This window comes from Labrus mixtus, chromosome 5, assembly GCF_963584025.1.
Source record: "Labrus mixtus chromosome 5, fLabMix1.1, whole genome shotgun sequence".
Lineage (NCBI taxonomy): Eukaryota > Metazoa > Chordata > Actinopteri > Labriformes > Labridae > Labrus > Labrus mixtus.
In genome coordinates this window covers 14,497,338-14,516,357 of record NC_083616.1, presented here as the reverse complement: position 1 = coordinate 14,516,357, position 19,020 = coordinate 14,497,338, and the positions used below count along the sequence as shown (strand labels likewise).

General features: G+C 42.3%; 1 protein-coding gene across 3 annotated transcripts in view; it reads left to right on the top strand.

The window, feature by feature from the left end:
* Nucleotides 1-19,020, top strand: part of rtkna (rhotekin a) — a 57,006-nt gene that overhangs the window by 4,430 nt on the left and 33,556 nt on the right. The window contains exon 1 of one of the 3 annotated variants that reach the window (XM_061037976.1): nucleotides 11,642-13,249. The exons of the other annotated variants lie outside the window; for them this stretch is intronic. Within the exon in view, the coding sequence (XP_060893959.1) occupies nucleotides 13,154-13,249 (96 nt within the window). The 5' untranslated portion in view covers nucleotides 11,642-13,153. Of the gene's footprint in view, nucleotides 1-11,641; nucleotides 13,250-19,020 lie in introns of those variants that run through there. 3 annotated transcript variants of the gene reach the window in all.

Below are 19,020 nucleotides of genomic sequence, written 5' to 3'. Positions count from 1 at the left end.
TATGAGGCATAGTCGCTTGTGTCAGTGAAATCGGATGCCTCCTTGTGTTATTTCTTCTAAGTCTGAGATACTGAGAAACTGATATGTCTTCTCCAGATGCTCCGATGTATGGTTCACAGACGCTGCACTGTAAGTAGCTGTTCCGTGGTTATTCTGATGTTTAGCGTGGCCTGGAAGAAAACTGCAATGCCTCTTTATGCAAGCATATGCCTCGCCGCAAACAGGGAGCGAGGTCATATAGATGTTTCCAGGATGACACTTTTCCAAGCAAAGCACCTCAGTCCATGAACCCATTGAGTACAGAGACGTTTTCAAGGAATGCCAAAACCTTTCCCCCAAATCTCCCCCTCAAGGCAGCTCTGTGTACCAAGAGGACAATGGGCCATCGCTGCACAGAAGCTCCAGACGTTAGTCAATGCTGGGGCATGAAATGTTGGGCTAAAGGGCTTCTCACGTGTGGATGCATTCAATGTGTCTCATTTGCGAAACATGGCAAACGTAGAGTTCTGCGAGGAAGCTGTGGTGTCTGATTTTTGGCATGAATCTTCCAAATTGAAGTGGGACTACACAGTGGTGCTTGAATCTGCCTGAACCCTAAACTGTGAGTCTGTGTGCACCCTCGAAGTGAAACCCTGCAGGGGTGCACGGAAGATGCCAGGGAAAGGTTTACCCCGTCCAAGACCCTTCCTCTCAAACAAAGCGGAACCACTGGGGCTTTCTGCTTGGAGGCTTTCTTGGTATGCCAAGGGATGTTTTAACTAGCAAATGTTTAACTTTTTTTTATCACTTGGGCTTTGTGTGTTTATCATTGTGGAGCTCTGTTCCTGCTCAGCCTCTGAGTGAGCGTGGACGAAACCGTTTTTTAATCTCAGCATCTTCAGGCTGTGGGTGAAAATTCAACCACTGTCCTGCTGTTGTTCCCATGGTAAAGAGTTTGATGAAAGAGAACAAAGCGGCATTTTCCAAATAACGTGTTTAATAAAGATTATTTCATAGAACTCTCACACACACACGCATCTTTTATCGTCTTGTGCAAAAAAGACCGGGTTGTGTTGCAGTTTGTTATTAAACAATAGACCTTCTGTTCGTGGGGAAATGTCCTGCAACAAATTTGATTCTTGTAAATGTTCTTATTGTTATGCAGTGGTCATTTACTCCAGCCGCTGTTTTGTTCCTTTCCCTGTGAACTTTCTGAGCAACAGCTGACCATCTCAAAATAACCTGAAGATCTTTTTCCACTTGTTGTGGGGCCTCAAAAACCTTGAAGCTCTCTGTTTTCTTCCTATTTCATTTGACCCGCACACAAACATAACATTAGTCTCATTGTTAGCGGATGTCCCTGTGCGTTCATCAACCACAGGACTGCAGGTTCAGCGACAGCACTTAACCTCACAGCCTTATCTTATCTGACCCTCACTGACTGGACATGAAGGACAACAGATTTATCACTGAGATTGGTGAGAAGATAAAACTTGGCATCATGAAGGTACAGTCTGACGTTTTTTGGCAGTTGTTTCTTTTTAGTAATAGAGATGTTTTTTTTCCCTCTGGTATTTCACTCATTTGCTTCTTTGTGTAATTGTTCTGCAGCCATGCAGTAATACTCGGCATCGAGGCTGCAGGTTCATTTACCACCTCTTGTGATAATTCATTCTTAATTTGATCAAACAAAAACATCAACAAAAAAATGTATTATTGCCGAAGTATCAAGTTCTAATCAGATTTAAAGGAAATTATAATGAAGAATCAAACTATTTTTTCTTTTGTTTAACATTTGAATACTTTTAAACTGACATTAAGTTTTGGATTGTTAAAGCAGCAATTGAAGGCATCATTTTGGGTTCTTGTCAAGTCCGATGATCTTATTTTTTTATTACGATCTTTAGTTGCAGTGCTTCATTGGGTCATCTTCGAATTTTCGCTATAAATGGACTCTGAGCAGACTTCCTCAGTGTTAGGTGTCGTACATGTTTCCAGTGATAAGTGTTCTAGCCTTGGTGTTTTTAGCGTGTGTGTGTGTGTGTGTGTGTGTGTGTGTGTGTCTATGTGGCAGCTGGTGTCAGGGTGCAGTTTAACAGCTGAGGGTCTGTGGCTGATGTTGCAAGTGAACCCCACCCAACCACACACACACACGGTACATTTTCTGTACATTACAGGGCTCACAGTGAACAAGGCGTTAATAGAGAGAGCAAAGATAGATAGCAAGCATGCATGAACACACACACACACACACACACACACACAGGAAGTGAGTCACACATACTGTCAGTGTGTATGCATCTCCCTGTATGTAAGACCTCCTTACTATTCTGTTGTGAATGAAAGCTGCTGTTTTGAACTCTTCATTAGTCATTCGTGATAACTGCAGTCTGTCAGCCTCTCTTACACACACACACACACACACACACACACACACACACACACACACACACACACACACACACACACACACACACACAGGCACACTCGCGCACAGGCACACACACCTTCAGACAGTGACTAAGCAGCATCATCTTGAGCAAGGTCCATTGCGTATACTTAGACACACAGACAGGCTTTGTTCACACACTGTTCGCCGGCCTGAGCGAGGCTGTCGCTGGCACTGACTCGGTTAACAGACAGATGGAGAGATAGATGGAGGTGGTGTAATCACTGGATACTTTCCTACAGTTTTCCCCCAGATGGGAAACTTCCCCCATGCATCATCAAACCTGTCCGATTCACTTACGACCTATAAGTCAGTGAAGTGGATAAAGCTCCTGAATCGGGATTACCCAGAACTGTTAGATTGTTGTGCTCCTATTTTTAGAAAAATACTGTCGAGGGATATAGATTAATTCTTTGTTGAATACTGAACTTTCACAATCCTAAAAGAAATCAGCCTACGCAGTACAATTGACCTAGATTTAGGAAATTTGGTAGACATATGATATGTGTCATGTCAAGACCTACAACAAAGCCTCTTAAAGCGGTACTCTAAACCTAAAGTCCGCCATTCAGAACTGAATGTCACATTTTTATTTTAGGCTTTTTACAGGGGACACACTTTTACAAACACCTCGAATGTCGTTCAACTTATCCAGTAAAAGCTTTGTTAGTTAGTCGTAAAATGGTTTCATACAGTAAAAGGAATTATGTCTCTTCCACTTTAAAAGATCAGGAAAATGCTCACTATTAAAGCATCGTACTGCAGGTAAGCCGTCAAGCTGCCTCTGAGAGCTTTTATGTCTCTCCGCTGTTTCTTCTCCCCAATCTATCAACGCCTCCCTTCCTCAGGAGAGCCACATTATGTGGGCTGCAGCACTTCTCTGAGGCTCAGGTCCCCTGATACAGCAGCAGAGCTTGTTCTTTTTGTCATGTACTCTGTACCGCTAACCCAATTTCCTGATCCAGATCACACAGAGGAAGACCTCCTTTGTCTTTACCTTTCTCCAGCCACAGAAGATTATTGTTTGTTTCATGTCTTTTTATCACTCGATAATCTATTTCCACCGTTCGTCTTCGTGTGCACACACACACAACACCACAGACCTTGAACATCACCTATCGAGCACATCGAGCTAACAGATTTGAACACAGAACATAGACTTCCTCATGTCTATAGTATCTTCTTCCTGTGAACATAAGACCCCCTCTGTGTACTGCTCTGTTAAACATTGGCAAAAAGACACACACACACACACACACACACACACACACACACACACACACACACACACACACACACACACACACACACATTCCTTTGTGTGGTTTCATTTACAGTCCTGGCCTCTTCTTGTCAGCCCCCTTTGACTTATCACAGGGTTCTTAGAAACATGAGAGGCTTTGTTTCTGAGTGGTAAAATGCTATACCACGCCAAATGATGAACCCCTTAACATAATAGTTGCAAATGGTGTAACTTGGCAAATCCTACAGGAATCGTCAAAGCCAATGAGGGTTGCTCTCTGTTAGGGGTTTTGTAACACTTTTTTAATGGACGTGCAAGCTGCAGATGAAAAGATTGGAACATTTCTAAAAAGCAGTTAGGGAGAAAAGACAAACTGTGCACTCTGTATGAATCCGCTATACAACAGAGTGTACTCTAAGTTTAGCCTTCGATACAACCATTAACCTTCAATTCCACACAGTTATTAAGCTTGGAGAATATGGGGCAGTTCTGTGTCAGCCCTCTGCCCTCTTCTTCTCTTCTCTTGCAGTCTCTTCTTTTCAGTTTTATTCGGGCAGAATAGGCGTCTTATTCCCTGCCCCTATACATCACATAACCACCCTGCTTTATTGTGAAATAGATGGCGTCACGTCCGTGCTTTCATACAGAGGCATGCACTCAGAGGAGAATCAATACACGTTTGAAGTGTATGCGTGATGGGTAGGTGTGTTGTGCATGCCTGTTCCTGCACTGATTGTACTATTGTTTTCATTTTGTGTAATCACACAGAGTTACAAAGCGATGAATCCAACCCACACGCCCCACTGTGAACTGTGTGTAATAACCTCCAACTGTAGCTGCTCAGTTGATGGATGAATTACACTGCAGCTCTGCCCTCATACTGTTAAAAAAAAAACACTTTTGTACCACATAATTTGGTGCAGAAGGAGAGTCGAAAATTTCTGAATCCCAGGTGCGGCTGGGCCAGGAGGAGATAAGTGCACGAATTTGTGTTGAGGAGAGGTTAAAGGGGCGAAACCTCCAATGATGCTGCTCTTCTCTGATGATGCTGAGCAGGTGTTTCACTTTACAGGAGCAGATGGGTCTATTATGCATGTCTGCCTGCCCTGTATGCTGCGTAATGTACCAGTCCCTGCCAGCATGCCTGTGTTTTAAAGTGTTTGTTTACTGGGCCCAGCAGCAGACGGTGTGCTGTCAGATTTGGTTGTGTCATCTTGTTGTTCCTGCTGTTTCAAGAGTTCTTCATCTGGTGTCGATTGCCTTATATCGAAGAAAAAGAAAGTGATCAGTTAGTATAGATGCTCAACAAAGTAAATCTGGATTGTTAATAGCCCGTATTGACAGTACAAAAGATGCTTCGGATCCACCTGTAAGCATATACCATTCAAAGTAAAGTGTCTATTTGAAGAAACAAATGGACGATCAGAATACAAAACCATTTCTAATTTTATGTCTGTATTAAAAAAAAAAAAAAATCAATAATCCATGGCACACTGAAAATGACTGTAACTTTATTGTGAGTGAACAACGCGTTACGCCTGTAGCTTCCTCATGTTTGCCCAGCAACAACACATTGTTCCCTCACAATAAAGTCACAGTCATTTTCAGTGTGCCACGGTTTATTTATTTTTTCTTTGTATGTTCCTGCAACCGACCGGCATGTGAGAGCGTAGGTTGGCAGTGCACGGGGTACCCTGTTGGTCATTGTTAATGTTATATTTGAAGTGTTTAACTAAACAGGTTTGAGCATTTTCAGCCCTAAGGATTGCAATGACACAAGACAATTCTATAAATACAACAAATATTTCCAAATTGCCATGTAACTGAATTTGGCACAAACATTCATCCTGTCATTAAGTTATTTTGTGAAGTGTTCGATTATTCTTCATATTGTACTGATCTACAAACTTATAACTATTGAGCGAAATAGTCAATTCATCAACTGATGAGAAAATCAATTGTAAGTTTTGGTTATTGTTCAGCTGTCATTTATGAAGCGGTAATGAAACATTTGCTTATTTTAACCTATGTGAGGAAATAGGAGGATTTTGTATTTCTGTTTGATCTAACTGTAAATGTGTTTGCATATATTGAGCTCTTTGAAATCGTGTTCATTGTATTGACTATTTTACAATATTCTGTAAGCTGATTGACTAGTCATTGACTTCAGTAATTGGCTAAATGAACTGGCTGAAATCAGCCGTGTGATTAAACAGTATGGAGGACATATTACAACCACTGAATATACGTGAAAGGATTTGCTTTCAAAACTCAGTGTGTTCTCTATCTGAACTTTGTGTACATTTATAATCCATTTCCAGACTCAGCTCTCGCCAAGGGATCCCCTGAAGTTGTTATTAGACGGTCAGATGAGTAAACCAGCAGGCTATGAGATGTTTGTATTGTGGATGACTGAGCTGACGATATTTCTTTTCTTGACAGCAAAACAAACTAAACACCGGCTTACATTTGTTTTTGCTAGTTTCCCCTGAAACGAATGGGAGAAATAGATTCAGATGAGATGTCTAAATGAATGTTGATTAAACAGGATCAGGAGCAGGCTGATTTGCTCGTATTGACATCATGTTCACTAACCAGTTCAGTCAGTTAACCTCATTAGACTTCTTCCTCCCTCTGTGCTATAGCTGAGCAGAAATCAGTAACATTTAAAGATGTTTGGCCTGTCAGTTTGAGCTACGGTCCACCCCTCTACAGTCTCCTCTGCAGATGTTTAGATTCTTATATTACTTCTGCAGATGTTTACATTTGTAGCTTCTGTTTTACATGTTACAGAGACAGAGTTTTACTGCAGGCAGCAGCATCTTGTCTGGAGCTCGACAAAGAAAACATTTGAAATAGTTTGGAAGAAATGACCTCATAACCATGTTTGGCTTTTTTATGTATGGTACAATGATTTTTGTTGTGTCTTTCTTTCCACTACTAAGCTCTGCGTCGTTGTCTGGACTGGTTCAACTTTGAGAGAAAAAAACAACATTATCTTTCCTATAATCTCTTCCCATTACAATAGTTCAACTCAATATGGAGATACATGTCTGCATTATTTGTTTCCAGAATTATTAGCTAGAATGTACTATTCCTGTATCCCTTCCTTTTAAAAATGTGTTGGACATCTTGCTTCATTGCTCTTTCTGTCCTGCAGAGGGAGCCATTGCTCCACTTCAGCTTGTGCATCCAGCTGAGTCACAAAGACACCTTTATCTCTTCTCCTTCACCTTTCTGTTACAGCTTTGACCTTCACTTCACCTCACAGACATTAATAGTGATTTAACTTTTTTTAAGTACAGAATGAATTGCTTCATCATACATTTCCTCTTAAATCCACAAACATCTTCCTCCGATATTGCACAGCCTGCACCCCTGAGGGCAGAAATCAATGGAGATGAATTGCCTAACGAGTGTGTTTTCTGCTCCACTCTTCAGAGTGATGAGATGCTGCAGTCTCCTCTGACCGGCTGAAGTAGCGATCTATAAGAGTCAGCAAGGATTCTGGGAAGCAGCCAGAGCACTTTGCTTCTCTCGTTTGTGTGTTTGTGTGTTTGTGTGTGTGTGTGTGTGTGTGTGTGTGTGTGTGTGTGTGTGTGTGTGTGTGTGTGTGACCGAGTACTTGAGCCTGCTTTTCCTTCATAGCAAGAAGTAACATTGAGAAATAAGCTTATCCCTTAAACCAGGTCCTAAAAAGACTCCCTGTTCTGTTATTGCTGATGATAAGCGAGGTGTGCTCATCATGTTTTTCTGAGCTGGTCCATAATCTGTGACGCACACATCCTCTTCTTCAATTTCCAGTAGAAGAGCACCAGCTGCATAATTTGTGTGTTCATGCCCCACATCATTTCCAACATTACTCAACTTCTGATCATGTATCTGGAGCAGAACGGTCTTTACAAACTGCATCACCACAACACCCTCTGTATCTAATCTTAAAGCTGAGTAAAGATCAGTCACTGACACACCTAATAACAAGGTAGACACTAGCTGAGATTTACAGTGTTGTTAGTGCATCTCTGCGTCTGAGTTACGGCTGCGAGGCTGTCTGCGCGAGCTTTTCCATGCTCTGTAACCGAGAAGTGGTGACCTCTGGGGGGGGATTTCTCTTCTGATACGTGTGGTTTCACAGTTCGTCTCACCGTGCTGTCGTCACACCGAGCAGATGTGACCCAGCGCCTGCTGTAACACAGCCGTGTAATTCAAGTCCTGTGACTGTAGGGAGGAAGAAAAAAATCTATTATGCAGCCTTATAACTATCGCTGGTTTATGTATCTGGTCCTGGTTTAACCAAACATTGTTAATGTTTTGGCTGAGCATATCAAAGAAGGTTTTCTTTTAACTTATTGTGACCTAGCTTAAGATCTTTGTGAACTCTGTTTTATTCGTGGTGACTAGTTTGAATAGTTAAAGGTGCACTATGGAGTTTTGGTAGGGAAATGTGAAAGTTGGAGAAATGTACAGATTCTGTGGTATATGTTCATAACTCTATACACAAACTGTCCTCAGAGGAAAATTTGGTCCCTGTAACACTCTTTGAAGATGAAATGCTACGCGAGAAGTTATGGTGGTGGGCCCGCGACAGTCTCTCCTGGATGTTTTTTTTTTTTCAGCTCTTAACAGTGTTCCAAGGACCAATTTTTTTTCTTTGAATAAAGTTGTGTATTTAGTTCAGAAAATATAGCATGGAATAGTTTCACTTCTCCAACTTTCAAATTTCCCTACCAAATCTACATAGTGCACCTTCAATTGTATTTTTTTACGGTAAATCGATTAACTGCAGATTCTATAGGACAGAAAGGTGACATCCTCATCTCAGTTTACGAGAGCACAACGTTTTCATTCTTGAATTTGTTTCTTTATTTTTCAGTCCTACACCCAAAAATCACATCATTACTTTTACAGATTTTGAAGAAGTTGTGGGAGACACATGTTCGACATTTTTTGCTTGAAAGATTTTTGGATTTTTCAAAATAGTTTGAGATTTGTTTTCTTTTGATTAATCAACAGATGGCTCCACACGTTTTACTGGAACAGATTAGTCTTTGTGCTTTGGTTTTTAACCATTTTCAGATGACAGGTGTCTCTTTCCCTCCCTTTCTTTGTGCAAACAACTGCAGAAATGTGTTTGAAATCAGTCGTAATCAAAGTAACAAACACCATGATCAGCTGCATTTGTCTCACATCTTGAGACGCTCTAATTCTGTGCGAGTGTTTACTATGTTCACATGGTTCACAGAGTGTTTGTTTATGTCTGTTTATCCCTGGGTGTGTATTTTTGTATGTAAGTGTAGGTTTGTGTATGTGTGTGTGTGTGTAAGCCTCGGTGGGTGAGTGGGAGTCATGTGGGTGGGGTTCAGTTTTCAGATTGCGTCTACATGACAGTCTGGGCTCTTTGTTGTGGTATGGGGCCCGGCTATGGCAGGGGCCCTCTCCTGTTTCTCTGCACAGATCTGTTGCTTCAGCGTGTGTCAGGCTAAAGGCAGCTTTAACCGTCATACTCCACAGTTGTGTGTGGACGAAAAGAGAAGTTTCTATCTGAGCCGATAATATAATGCTGATTACGTTTTGAAATTTGTACGATAGTCCTTGTAGTGGTCCCTCCCGAGGGATTGTGTTTTATCACAGAGTCTTATTTGCAGAGCTTTTTTCTTTCTTTGTAATCTTTAATAATGAAAATTCCAATGGCAGGAAATGTGGGTGTGATCCGAGTTTAAAAAAAAATACTGAAACAAAGATTAAACGCAAAGAAAGTAATTGCCTTAAGATAAAAATGTTGAGTAAAATCTTACAAGTCATGTCCTCTTTGTAATAATGAAGAATGTTATATTCCCAGACTTCTCTCATACCTACAGACCTTCAACAAAATGTTGTTTGAAACACTGTACGTGCTGTCACTTCGTAATACATCCAGAAAAACATGGTTACGATTCTTTTGTTGCCCAAATGTTTGGCTTGTTTAAACACGTTTCATCATCTCAAAGCTTTTTTTCACTTCCCTTATCAGACTTGTCCAGTTGTGACCAAGATCTCTTTCGGTCTTTGGAAAGTATCTTACTCTAACAATAAGACAGTGTGTCTGTTTTACTCTTTTTTGGATAATTGTATCTTAAATTCTTAGACAAAGGATATGGAGTCCAGCTGTCTTGACGGCCTTTCCTACCATCTTCCCTTCTTTGCCTGATCCATCAGCACAGACTTGACAGAGTGACCCTCAGCTCTGACTCCAGCATGTTTCCTCCAGCTGATTGGGTGTGAGGGTTAGTACGTTCTCCTTAGTCCTCCACACATCCGTTCAGAAACACGGAAACATACCGGCCATTGTCTTCAAAGCAAACAACACCCTCAGAACGTGTTATGCAACAGTGTGGGTATGTTTTTGTGTGTTCCAAATGTCAAAATGTCCATATCTCTATATTTAAGTGATTTATGTTAGTGTTTTGCTCCCATTATTTTTTTCTTCACAGACTTAGCATGGGCTCAACAGTCCTCCCTGTAGTAGCAGCAGGCAATTGGCACATCTGTCTCTGCTACAGGTAGACCCACTCTTCAGCCACAACCTGTAAATGCATGTTCCCATCAGTAGTTAAAATCATCATTTAACACAATAAAATCTGAGTCAGGTCTAAAGCTGTTTGGCCTCTCTGTGCTCTTAACATCAGAGATTACCTCTGTGGCACCTGGCCAAGGATCAGAGACGCTCTGTGTTTGAGCAAGTCACCCCCTGCCTGCCTGCCTGCCAGCATGCCCTGTCATTGAGATAATAGCTGTTTTCTGTCTGTTTTTGTTCAGCCTCTGGGCTTTGTCATAAGGTGTCAGTCTTTGTGTCTTTACTGCGGGGAGATTTACCTGCTGCATTGAACTGCTGCTTGTGCATCAGAGAGACAAAAGAGGGCCTAAAAGGTTTACATGACTTTAGAATAACGAGATGTTGTCGAGTTTGTGGTTCACGCTTCAAAAACATCTGCATCAGCCAATGATAACGGAGAACAGCTGTGATAAAAAAAAATCCCTTTATTTGAGGAGGTTAGCTGTTTTAACACATTATATTCCACCGCTTAAGGTGTTTGAGTATTAACTGAATGTGTTTACAGTGCAAAAACAACTTCAGAAAAGATAGCCTGAATATGACAGTGAATTATGAACATAATGCGCACACACACACACACACACACACACACCCCAGCACACCCCAACACACCCCAACACACACACACTTACCCCAAAGTTGTTGAATGTTTTTGAGCCCTCTCCCTCTGTGCATTCACCTCAACTATTTCTCTTTCCACCTCCAGAACAATAAATCTCTTCTCTGGCTGTGTGTATGATGTCTGCAACGGATTAGCCATGTGATTTAAACTCTTAAGGGTGGAGGCTTTTCTTCGGGAAATGACCTGGGTTTCCTTTGCTACCAGCACCCCTGGCTGCTCTCCTCCTCTCCTCGGAGGTGAAAGGGCTTTTTTTTTTTTTACAGCTCCTTTGTTTTCACTGTTTGCTTGTTTGAAGAAGTTTAGAGGACATGCTTCAGAGTGATTGAAAAGTCAGAAGGGGTATTCGAATTGAGAGAGGGGGGTCCTAAAAGACATGTCAAAGTGAAATGCATCAAAGACAAGACCTTAAAATGTTCTTCTTCAACTTACAGTTGTGTGTGTGTGTGTGGGGGGGGGGGGACTTCTTCGGGATAAGCTCTTGAAATCATCCAGTGACCCTCTGAAACCCCCGCGTGGGTAGGTGAATACCGGAAGAATGTGTGCGTGTTTTAATTAATGTGCCTGAGTGAGCAGTGCGCAATGTGACGCCGCTTTCACGATGGTGGGCTTTGGGTTTGCGCAGCTTGGTCTCATCACCCACGACTCACAATGAAGATACAAACACGTGCCCCCCCCCCCTCTCTCTCTCTTACACACACACACACTCTCTTTCTCGCTCTCTCTCTCTCTCTCTCTCTCTCTCTTTCTCACACACACAGCTGTATGAGGTCCAGGAGTGACGCGCAGAGGAGGACAGGATGAATATTTGAGTCTCTGTCTGCCCTGTGTTCTGAGGACATTGTCTGTTTGTAAACCATTTCCCGCACAGAAGCGGACTATGAGTACAGCTTATGTCTGAAAGTCCCATGGAGTGGACTTTCGGATTCTGTTGTTTCGGGAAGAGAAGAAACTGATCGTCGAACTATGGAATGATTGGAAAGGACACTTGCTCTGCTCTGGAAGTCGACATTAAATATTCACCACTCAGCCGGGACACAGAATCTTCCTGTAACCACGAGCCCACGTTTTCGTAGCTTGATCTAATGAACTACATTAAACTGTATGTGGAGTTTACGCGTTGTTTTGGGAGCCGGTATAGGCTATATTTTAGTTGGATGCGGTCAGATTTGTCAGGAAAGACTGAAATCAATATTTAAAGGGTTAGGCGATAAAATATTAAAAGGATCTGTGACACTGAGGATGTGCGCTATGAAATATGTATATGAATTTGCCAAATGTTTGTGACCCTGTGACCTACTAACGTTCATATCTCACTTTTAAACCCATACGTGCTTTCGTTATCAGAGTTTAACAACAGCACGACGTTATATGTGAATTCATCTTTTCAACTATGTCACAGTCGTTAATTCGGAACAAACAAGAAATAATATATTTTTGGTAGGGGCCCACCCAGACTTTCTGGCTAAGATTGGTGTTAGAAGTCCTGTCTGGTGTTCATTTTCACTTATGCCCTCCCGATGAGCGCCAGCTGACAAGCTATAATTTCTCCATTTATTATCAGCCTGTAAAACAAGAACAAAGCTCCCCACCCCGCTCCGCATGTATGGTGCTGTGGTATTTGCTGTTTATTTGTTTAAAGGGGAGTGGGTGCTCCTACAGTAATCTCTGCCCCGTTTTGCCTCTCTTTCTTCTTCTGTAAAGTTCATTAACATCAGCAGAGACGCGTTGTAGGGGTTAATGTATAGCGCCGTGTTGGGGCGAGTCAGGGCGCACACAGTGGACTAGTTGTGTGGATCACTCCCGCAGAGGCGATGCCCTTTTGTGGAGAGGTCTCTTGTCACACAGAGGACAGACGGCATTCACAGCTGGGACTCCGGGACACAAAGAGAAAAACTGCATTTTAAAAGGCTCCATTCTTCCCCCGCTACCGCTGGGTGTTGACTGTGGGTGTTTGAGAGGATCTTTGTTGCCCGGAGCGAAAGTAGAGAAGAAGAAGAATACGCGCCGTGAACGGGTTGGGGGGAATTTTATGGTTCAGGGTTACAACAGTGCAGCCGATGCTGTCAACCACACCTCTTGACTGTTTCAAGGAGCGACTGGTCTCGTTTTGGATAACTTTTACGCATTGCTTTACGCGCTGATCTTACGAGCAGTGACTGAACAGGACTCTGTTATAATGGACTTGCTCTCTACAGTACCTGCGGGATAGCGCTTTGGGTCGGATAAGGAACTTAAAAAGAAGTCACTTTGTGGATATCTGCGTAAAGGATGCCAGTTGATACACTTGCAAACATGGAGGAAAAACTGTGGATATTGGAGGACCTCAATATGATGTACATACGTCAGATTGCACTCAGTTTACAGGTAAAGTTTATTTTATTTCATTTGCAGCCGTACACAACTTGTATTACAGTTGTTTTCGTTGCTATATCGTTTGCACTTAGGTTGCCAGTTTTTACACAATCTCAAAACTATGGGGTGTGTCAGTGAAAGAAATGTGAGATCATGTCTCAGACTGTTTTGCTTTTTTTTCTAAGAAACTGATGGACATCCATCATGAGTATGAGCAGCGATCTTTTTTAAGACCCTCTTTTGGTATAGTGCTTCCCTCTGTTAGATTTCTGTGTCTGCAGCTGTGCCTCAGCCCGTTTATAAAGTTTACACAGGAGTTGGTTAAAGAATCTTTCTATGTGACAAACAAGCGGAGCTGACGCTGGTGTGGTCTCCCCATTTGCAGATTGAAAAGCTCTCACTGACAGCAAACAGAAAACAACACTGCATGCCATCCATCTTTCCCTCTCTGCGTCTCCCCTTCCAACTGTGGGTTCACACACAGTCCACAGCTGCACACATGGGCCTCATAAGCCCATAAGGAGTGTGTTTGTGTATAGGCTAGAATTGTGTTCCTAAAGAAAGACTTCACCACAAAGGTTGACCATAACTAGGATATCCAGGCACCTTTTTGTGCAAATCTCTAAAATCCCTTTTTTGCAGAGCAGATAGCAGAGGAACATGTCTCTTTCATCCTTGCAAACATTTAGGGGAAGATAAGACACGTGGTCATTGGAGATGTTTCAAGAATTTCAAAGGGAAATTCTAATATACTCCAATTTCTGGCCCCATAATCCAAAAAGACCTTGGCTGTCTGTTCTGCAGCTGTTTGGAGGTGTTAAGAGCAGACAGTTTCTTTCTCACTATTTCAAAAGGCGATCAGCTGTGTGACATCAGGGGTGTCAGTGAGGTCATATCACTTGCCTAAGTGTTATACTTGCTAGAAGTCTGGCATGGTGTTCATGTGTGAGGTGTTTCTTTGTCGGTCTACCTGTGCCAAGTCCCGCTGAGCGTGCAGGGTGTCCGGCCTTTTAACAATTCAAATAAATGTGACTGTGAAGTAGCACCCAACCAAGCCAACTTCAACCCTCAGTGATGTATGAGGTTGGATGTATAGTCTATTCTTTTTGGGGCTGTTTTTAAGCATTTTTGAGCCTCTCATTTAGCTCCAGAGCCTCTTATGTTGTAGGGTACAATGTGTAAATGATTTTCATTAGGCTTTTTTTCTTTCTGGCGCCTGTGGCTTGAAACACTCAGCTATCACAAGGTCTTTTTCACAAACTATTTGAAGAGACGCAAATCAGTATATTAGTTCCTGGCGCAGAGCCTCCTTTTGATGTAGAAACTTGTTTACAGCTTGGTCATATAGCCTGATAAATGGCACTTTGTCTGATTATTGAATTTAGGGCATTATAGTGGAATGTAGATAACAGACGGGGCATTTTCTGTCTTAGACAACAACAATTTGTTGTTTTCATACTAGTCTTATTCCCCCAAATGCAATTGCAAAAGCAGGAATGCATAATAACAAGATGATGAGCCCCTTGCTGAGCAATGAGGGAAACCCCCTTGTCACTTTTGCACCTTCAAAATGTTTTCAGGGGCGTCTGCAGAGAGGCTTTTCCCTGCAAGAATTTCAGTTTGTCGTCCTCTTCTGAGTATTTTTGCTGGTAAACACTCACTTTGTTTGCTCACATGCTCTTTCACTCTTCTCCCCTCCATCCCCCCATCTCTCCTCTGCCCGGGTGGGTTTATGAGACAGGGATTCTTTGTATATCGCCGAGCTGAACAGCCCACAGTCTAACTGTAACTTCAGCAAGCTAAGGATGTGTTTTGCCCAAGAGTATTTTCTTACAGCCCTGTTAGGACAACTTGCAGTTACCATTACACTGTAAGACCCTTCGCTTCTTCCTTTCTTTGTACCTGTAGCGGCATCTAAAAGCCCTTTCACTTGATACACACACACACACACACATTGGTATAATATTTTTATACCATTTTCAGAATCTTATCCTGTTTTTTCTTCACTAGTCACCTCTGAAAATATCTGTTGTTTTGAAAAATAAATAGATAAAAAAAAATGAGTGACGATGTATGTCCTGAGGCTCCAGCATTCCTCAGGCATACATAATTGCTGTGTCAGGAGGGAGAGAGAGCAGCCACTGTGTTATTTTCAAGCTAAGGAAGTAACATTTCTGCTCTTCAGGTTTTAACAAGTCCGTTAGAATTGGAATGAGTGCATTCCTCTGTCAAATGCACTCTCTTCTATCCAGCCTCTCGCATAAGGCCCATAAGGCAGTCACTGCTGCACTGATTTTTCTGAAGTCTCACGCAAAGTGTTAAAGGCATTTTGGCCCCAAGAGCACAGGAAGAGAGGTGTCTGATGGGAAACAGGAAATGGTCTAATGTAATTGCTGTTTCCCACCAGGAGCGACAAGCATGATGTCATTGAACCCACTGCGATTTATAGACACATACACACCATTTCCTGTCCCGAAAATCAGATAAACACAGATTTTTGTTTGCTTGCTTTGTATATCCCCCTGTTTCCTTCTTCCTTTCTTGGTCGTTTTGGGCCTTCACCCCCTGTCCTGTCCCCTCTTCTCCCCTCTGATAGCCCCAGGGCCGTAGATGGACACTTTCTCCCTCGTCTAATTTTACCCTGCGAACTGGACTCTAATGAATAGTTGCTCTGCAGGAGTTGATGTGGATGGTTGTTTACGGGGATTGAAGTGTTTTTCTTGAGAATGATGAAGCTTTGTGTGGCAGTCATTGTTTGCAAAAGTACAGTATTATATGTGGTTGTGTTATTGTGTTGACCTCACTTGGTCTAAGTTGTTCTGTTGTGCTCAGAAGAAGTGCAGCCCGAGCATTAAGCTGCCTCAGCTCTGGCTGCTATACTGATCATACCGATGATATGATCTGATGAAGGATTAAGAGATTCTGTTACTGGGTCACGCTGCAGTTATTAATATTGCTGAGGCATTACCCCCAAATACATTTGTTGGAACTGTTATAGAGGAACAGTGAAATATCCAAACGTACTATTTAAGTCGGAAGCCTTATTTGTTTCTTTGTGTATCAGATAGAGTTACAGGATTTTTCATTTGAATATTCATCAAAACATTCTTTGCAGGGCCTCAAACTAAAACAGACACTTGACCCCAAAATGTTGCAGTCATGGAAGTTCAGACTGTGACCCCTGTTGACAACAAGCTCTTGTGGGGGTCGCACGGTAGTTTCCAGCTGGACTCGTGTTTGACCTCTCACACGCTCCCAAACCCCAAACTTAGCTGTGGTCATGCCTCAGATAGTTGTGCGGATAGTTGTGGACACGGGCAGGCCCGAAATATCCACTGACTGCATCCTCTATAATCTGATATCAGATCACAAACTGCTGTACCTGTTTGATCAAGTAAGACTTATCACGATTCTATAGTATGATTCTGTTTGTTTCCATGCACATTTGTATTGTCATGTGTTAACTGTGGCTATTTTTCCATCTCCCAATTGTAAATGAATCATCCTGAATATCAGCTCTGGTAACAGATAGTGAGCCCCCACAGACCTCACGTTTCTAAATGTGGTGGGTCCTGCAGGGCAAAGGCCAAATTGACTGCATATAATCCCTGCCCGCTCTGGGACAGTGGACCTCAGTCTGTTTGTGAAGACAGAGTAGACTGATGACTTTAAACCTTGATGAAACTGAATTTGTAGTAAGAGTAAAGGTTAATCTCATTTATTCGGGGACAGCAAAGCTTGTAAGGTTTGGTTTTCTGGGCTGGGATTTTGTTCAATTTGTTATGTTTTAAACTCTGTTTTTATATTTTCTGTCTCTCAGTCACAATACCTAGCACAAGTCATCATCCCCATAATATATATTTTTTACTATATTTTTTTTTACATTTTTCACATTTACAAAACCAAAAGCAGCCAAGGTGGCAAAAATCTGTTGGATTCATTACAGTAGTAGTAGTAAGAGCCTTTCATATTTTAATTTAAAAATACTTTTAAGAAACATCTTATTGAAAACACTCCCCTTCAAAATAACACACTGTTTTGTGTTATCCTGATGTATACAACCCTACGAAATACATTTTTACTTTGCAGTTTGAACATGTGTGGAGAGTTTATGGTGGCTAAAGAACTTAACTTCTTGTAATCACCATTAGTACTTTAACTTGATGCATAAATCAGTATTTTATATCCTTTATTAAGAAGCAGGCAGCTTGACGTCTGTGTGTATGTGTGTGTGTTTGTGTGTGTATGTATGCATTTGTGTGTGTGTGTGTGTGCGTGTGTGTGTGTGTGTGTGTGTGTGTGTGTGTGTTGGTTCAGCTGTGAGCTTGTTTAGGTAGCCCTGCAGACCTGCTTGAGTAAAAGGTGTGCTAAAGCTAAAGGCGCTCGCTCTCCTGTGATACAGAATACACACTCACGTCTGAGCCAAAACAACACATTCCTCTACAACGAAGAACTTCAGTGTGCCCTGCTCCCTGCTGAGCTCAGCTGTGTGTGCTTCTGACTGTGTATGTGTGTGTGTGTGTGTGTGTGTGTGTGTGTGAGTGAGTAAATATTTGCAAAGAGTAATACGTCTAATCATACTGTAAGCTATATCATCAGAGCAGAGAGCTTTGATTTTAATTAGGAACATGAGGTTTATCAGCTGGGATTACACTGTGCATGTGATGTTGTTAGTGGACTTTTTGCATTAGGTTTGAATGAAATAGAAGAGTTTCCTACACTACACGAAAGTGGAAAATGCAGGTTTATTCACTTGTAAATGTGATGAACAATGCGATTACTGTGTTTTTTGTGTGTTTTGTGTATGTGTAATTGCTTTTTGGCCTCTGCAGCAGGGATAGCTACAGTGGCCTCCAGTTCTTCCAGTGCTTGATGCCAGAGCAGGGACGGTGTGAGTGAGGTAGATGAGAAAGAGTGCTTTGTAACACACACACAGAGAGAACTCCATACCGAACCCTCCTCTCCTTCTTGGAACAGCACATTGAGTTTCAGCCTCCTTTTCCACGCCTTCCTCTTCCTCTGCTAGCTGTAGTTCTATAATCTTCAGACCATCTGACTCCCCCACCTCACCTCTGCTCCCCAACACTCCCCTGACCCCCTTGGACTTCACCGCAGAGCCGTATCCCACCTAAGCCTCGCGTCCCACCCAGCCCTCGCCCATGCAGCGGTTAGGAGGAGCGGCACAGGACTGAATAGACGCTCTGTGTGAACAGGAACCAGTTAGATGCAGCAGCCCGAGCCAGCTTCCTTTGAAAAACAGCAGGCCGGAGCCAGGAGAGTGAGAAGGAGAAAACACTGAGCCAAAGCAGGAGGTGCTGTTATTGGAACATCCACCTGGCTCCCTGCAACTTCCCAGCCTATTCCTTTTTTTGTCCTTCACCTTTCTTGCAGTGCTATCTCTCTCTGGATCTTTTTGATGATTTTCACTCTGCTGCACTCGTTTCTCTGCCTTTATCTCAGCTTCGGGCCCTCGTTTCTCCCTCTTTTATCTCACCTTCCTTATCACCTTTTTTTTTAATCCTTCACTCTTTCTGCTTTCATGCTCAAAGACACTTTAGTGTTAGCAGGTAAAGGACATTTTGAAATCGGAGCTATTTTCTTTGAGTCTGCAGGTTTTTCCAATAAGCATTGATCGGATTTGATGCAATGTTTTGAAATACCGAGTCAACAGCTCACCAGCCCCTGTTTTCATGTCGTGATTTCTAAAAAGCTGTATTCTTTTGTAAGACGTGATTAAGAACATCTGAACATGATGTTGCGACGCAGCTGGAGGCGCAGGCTGT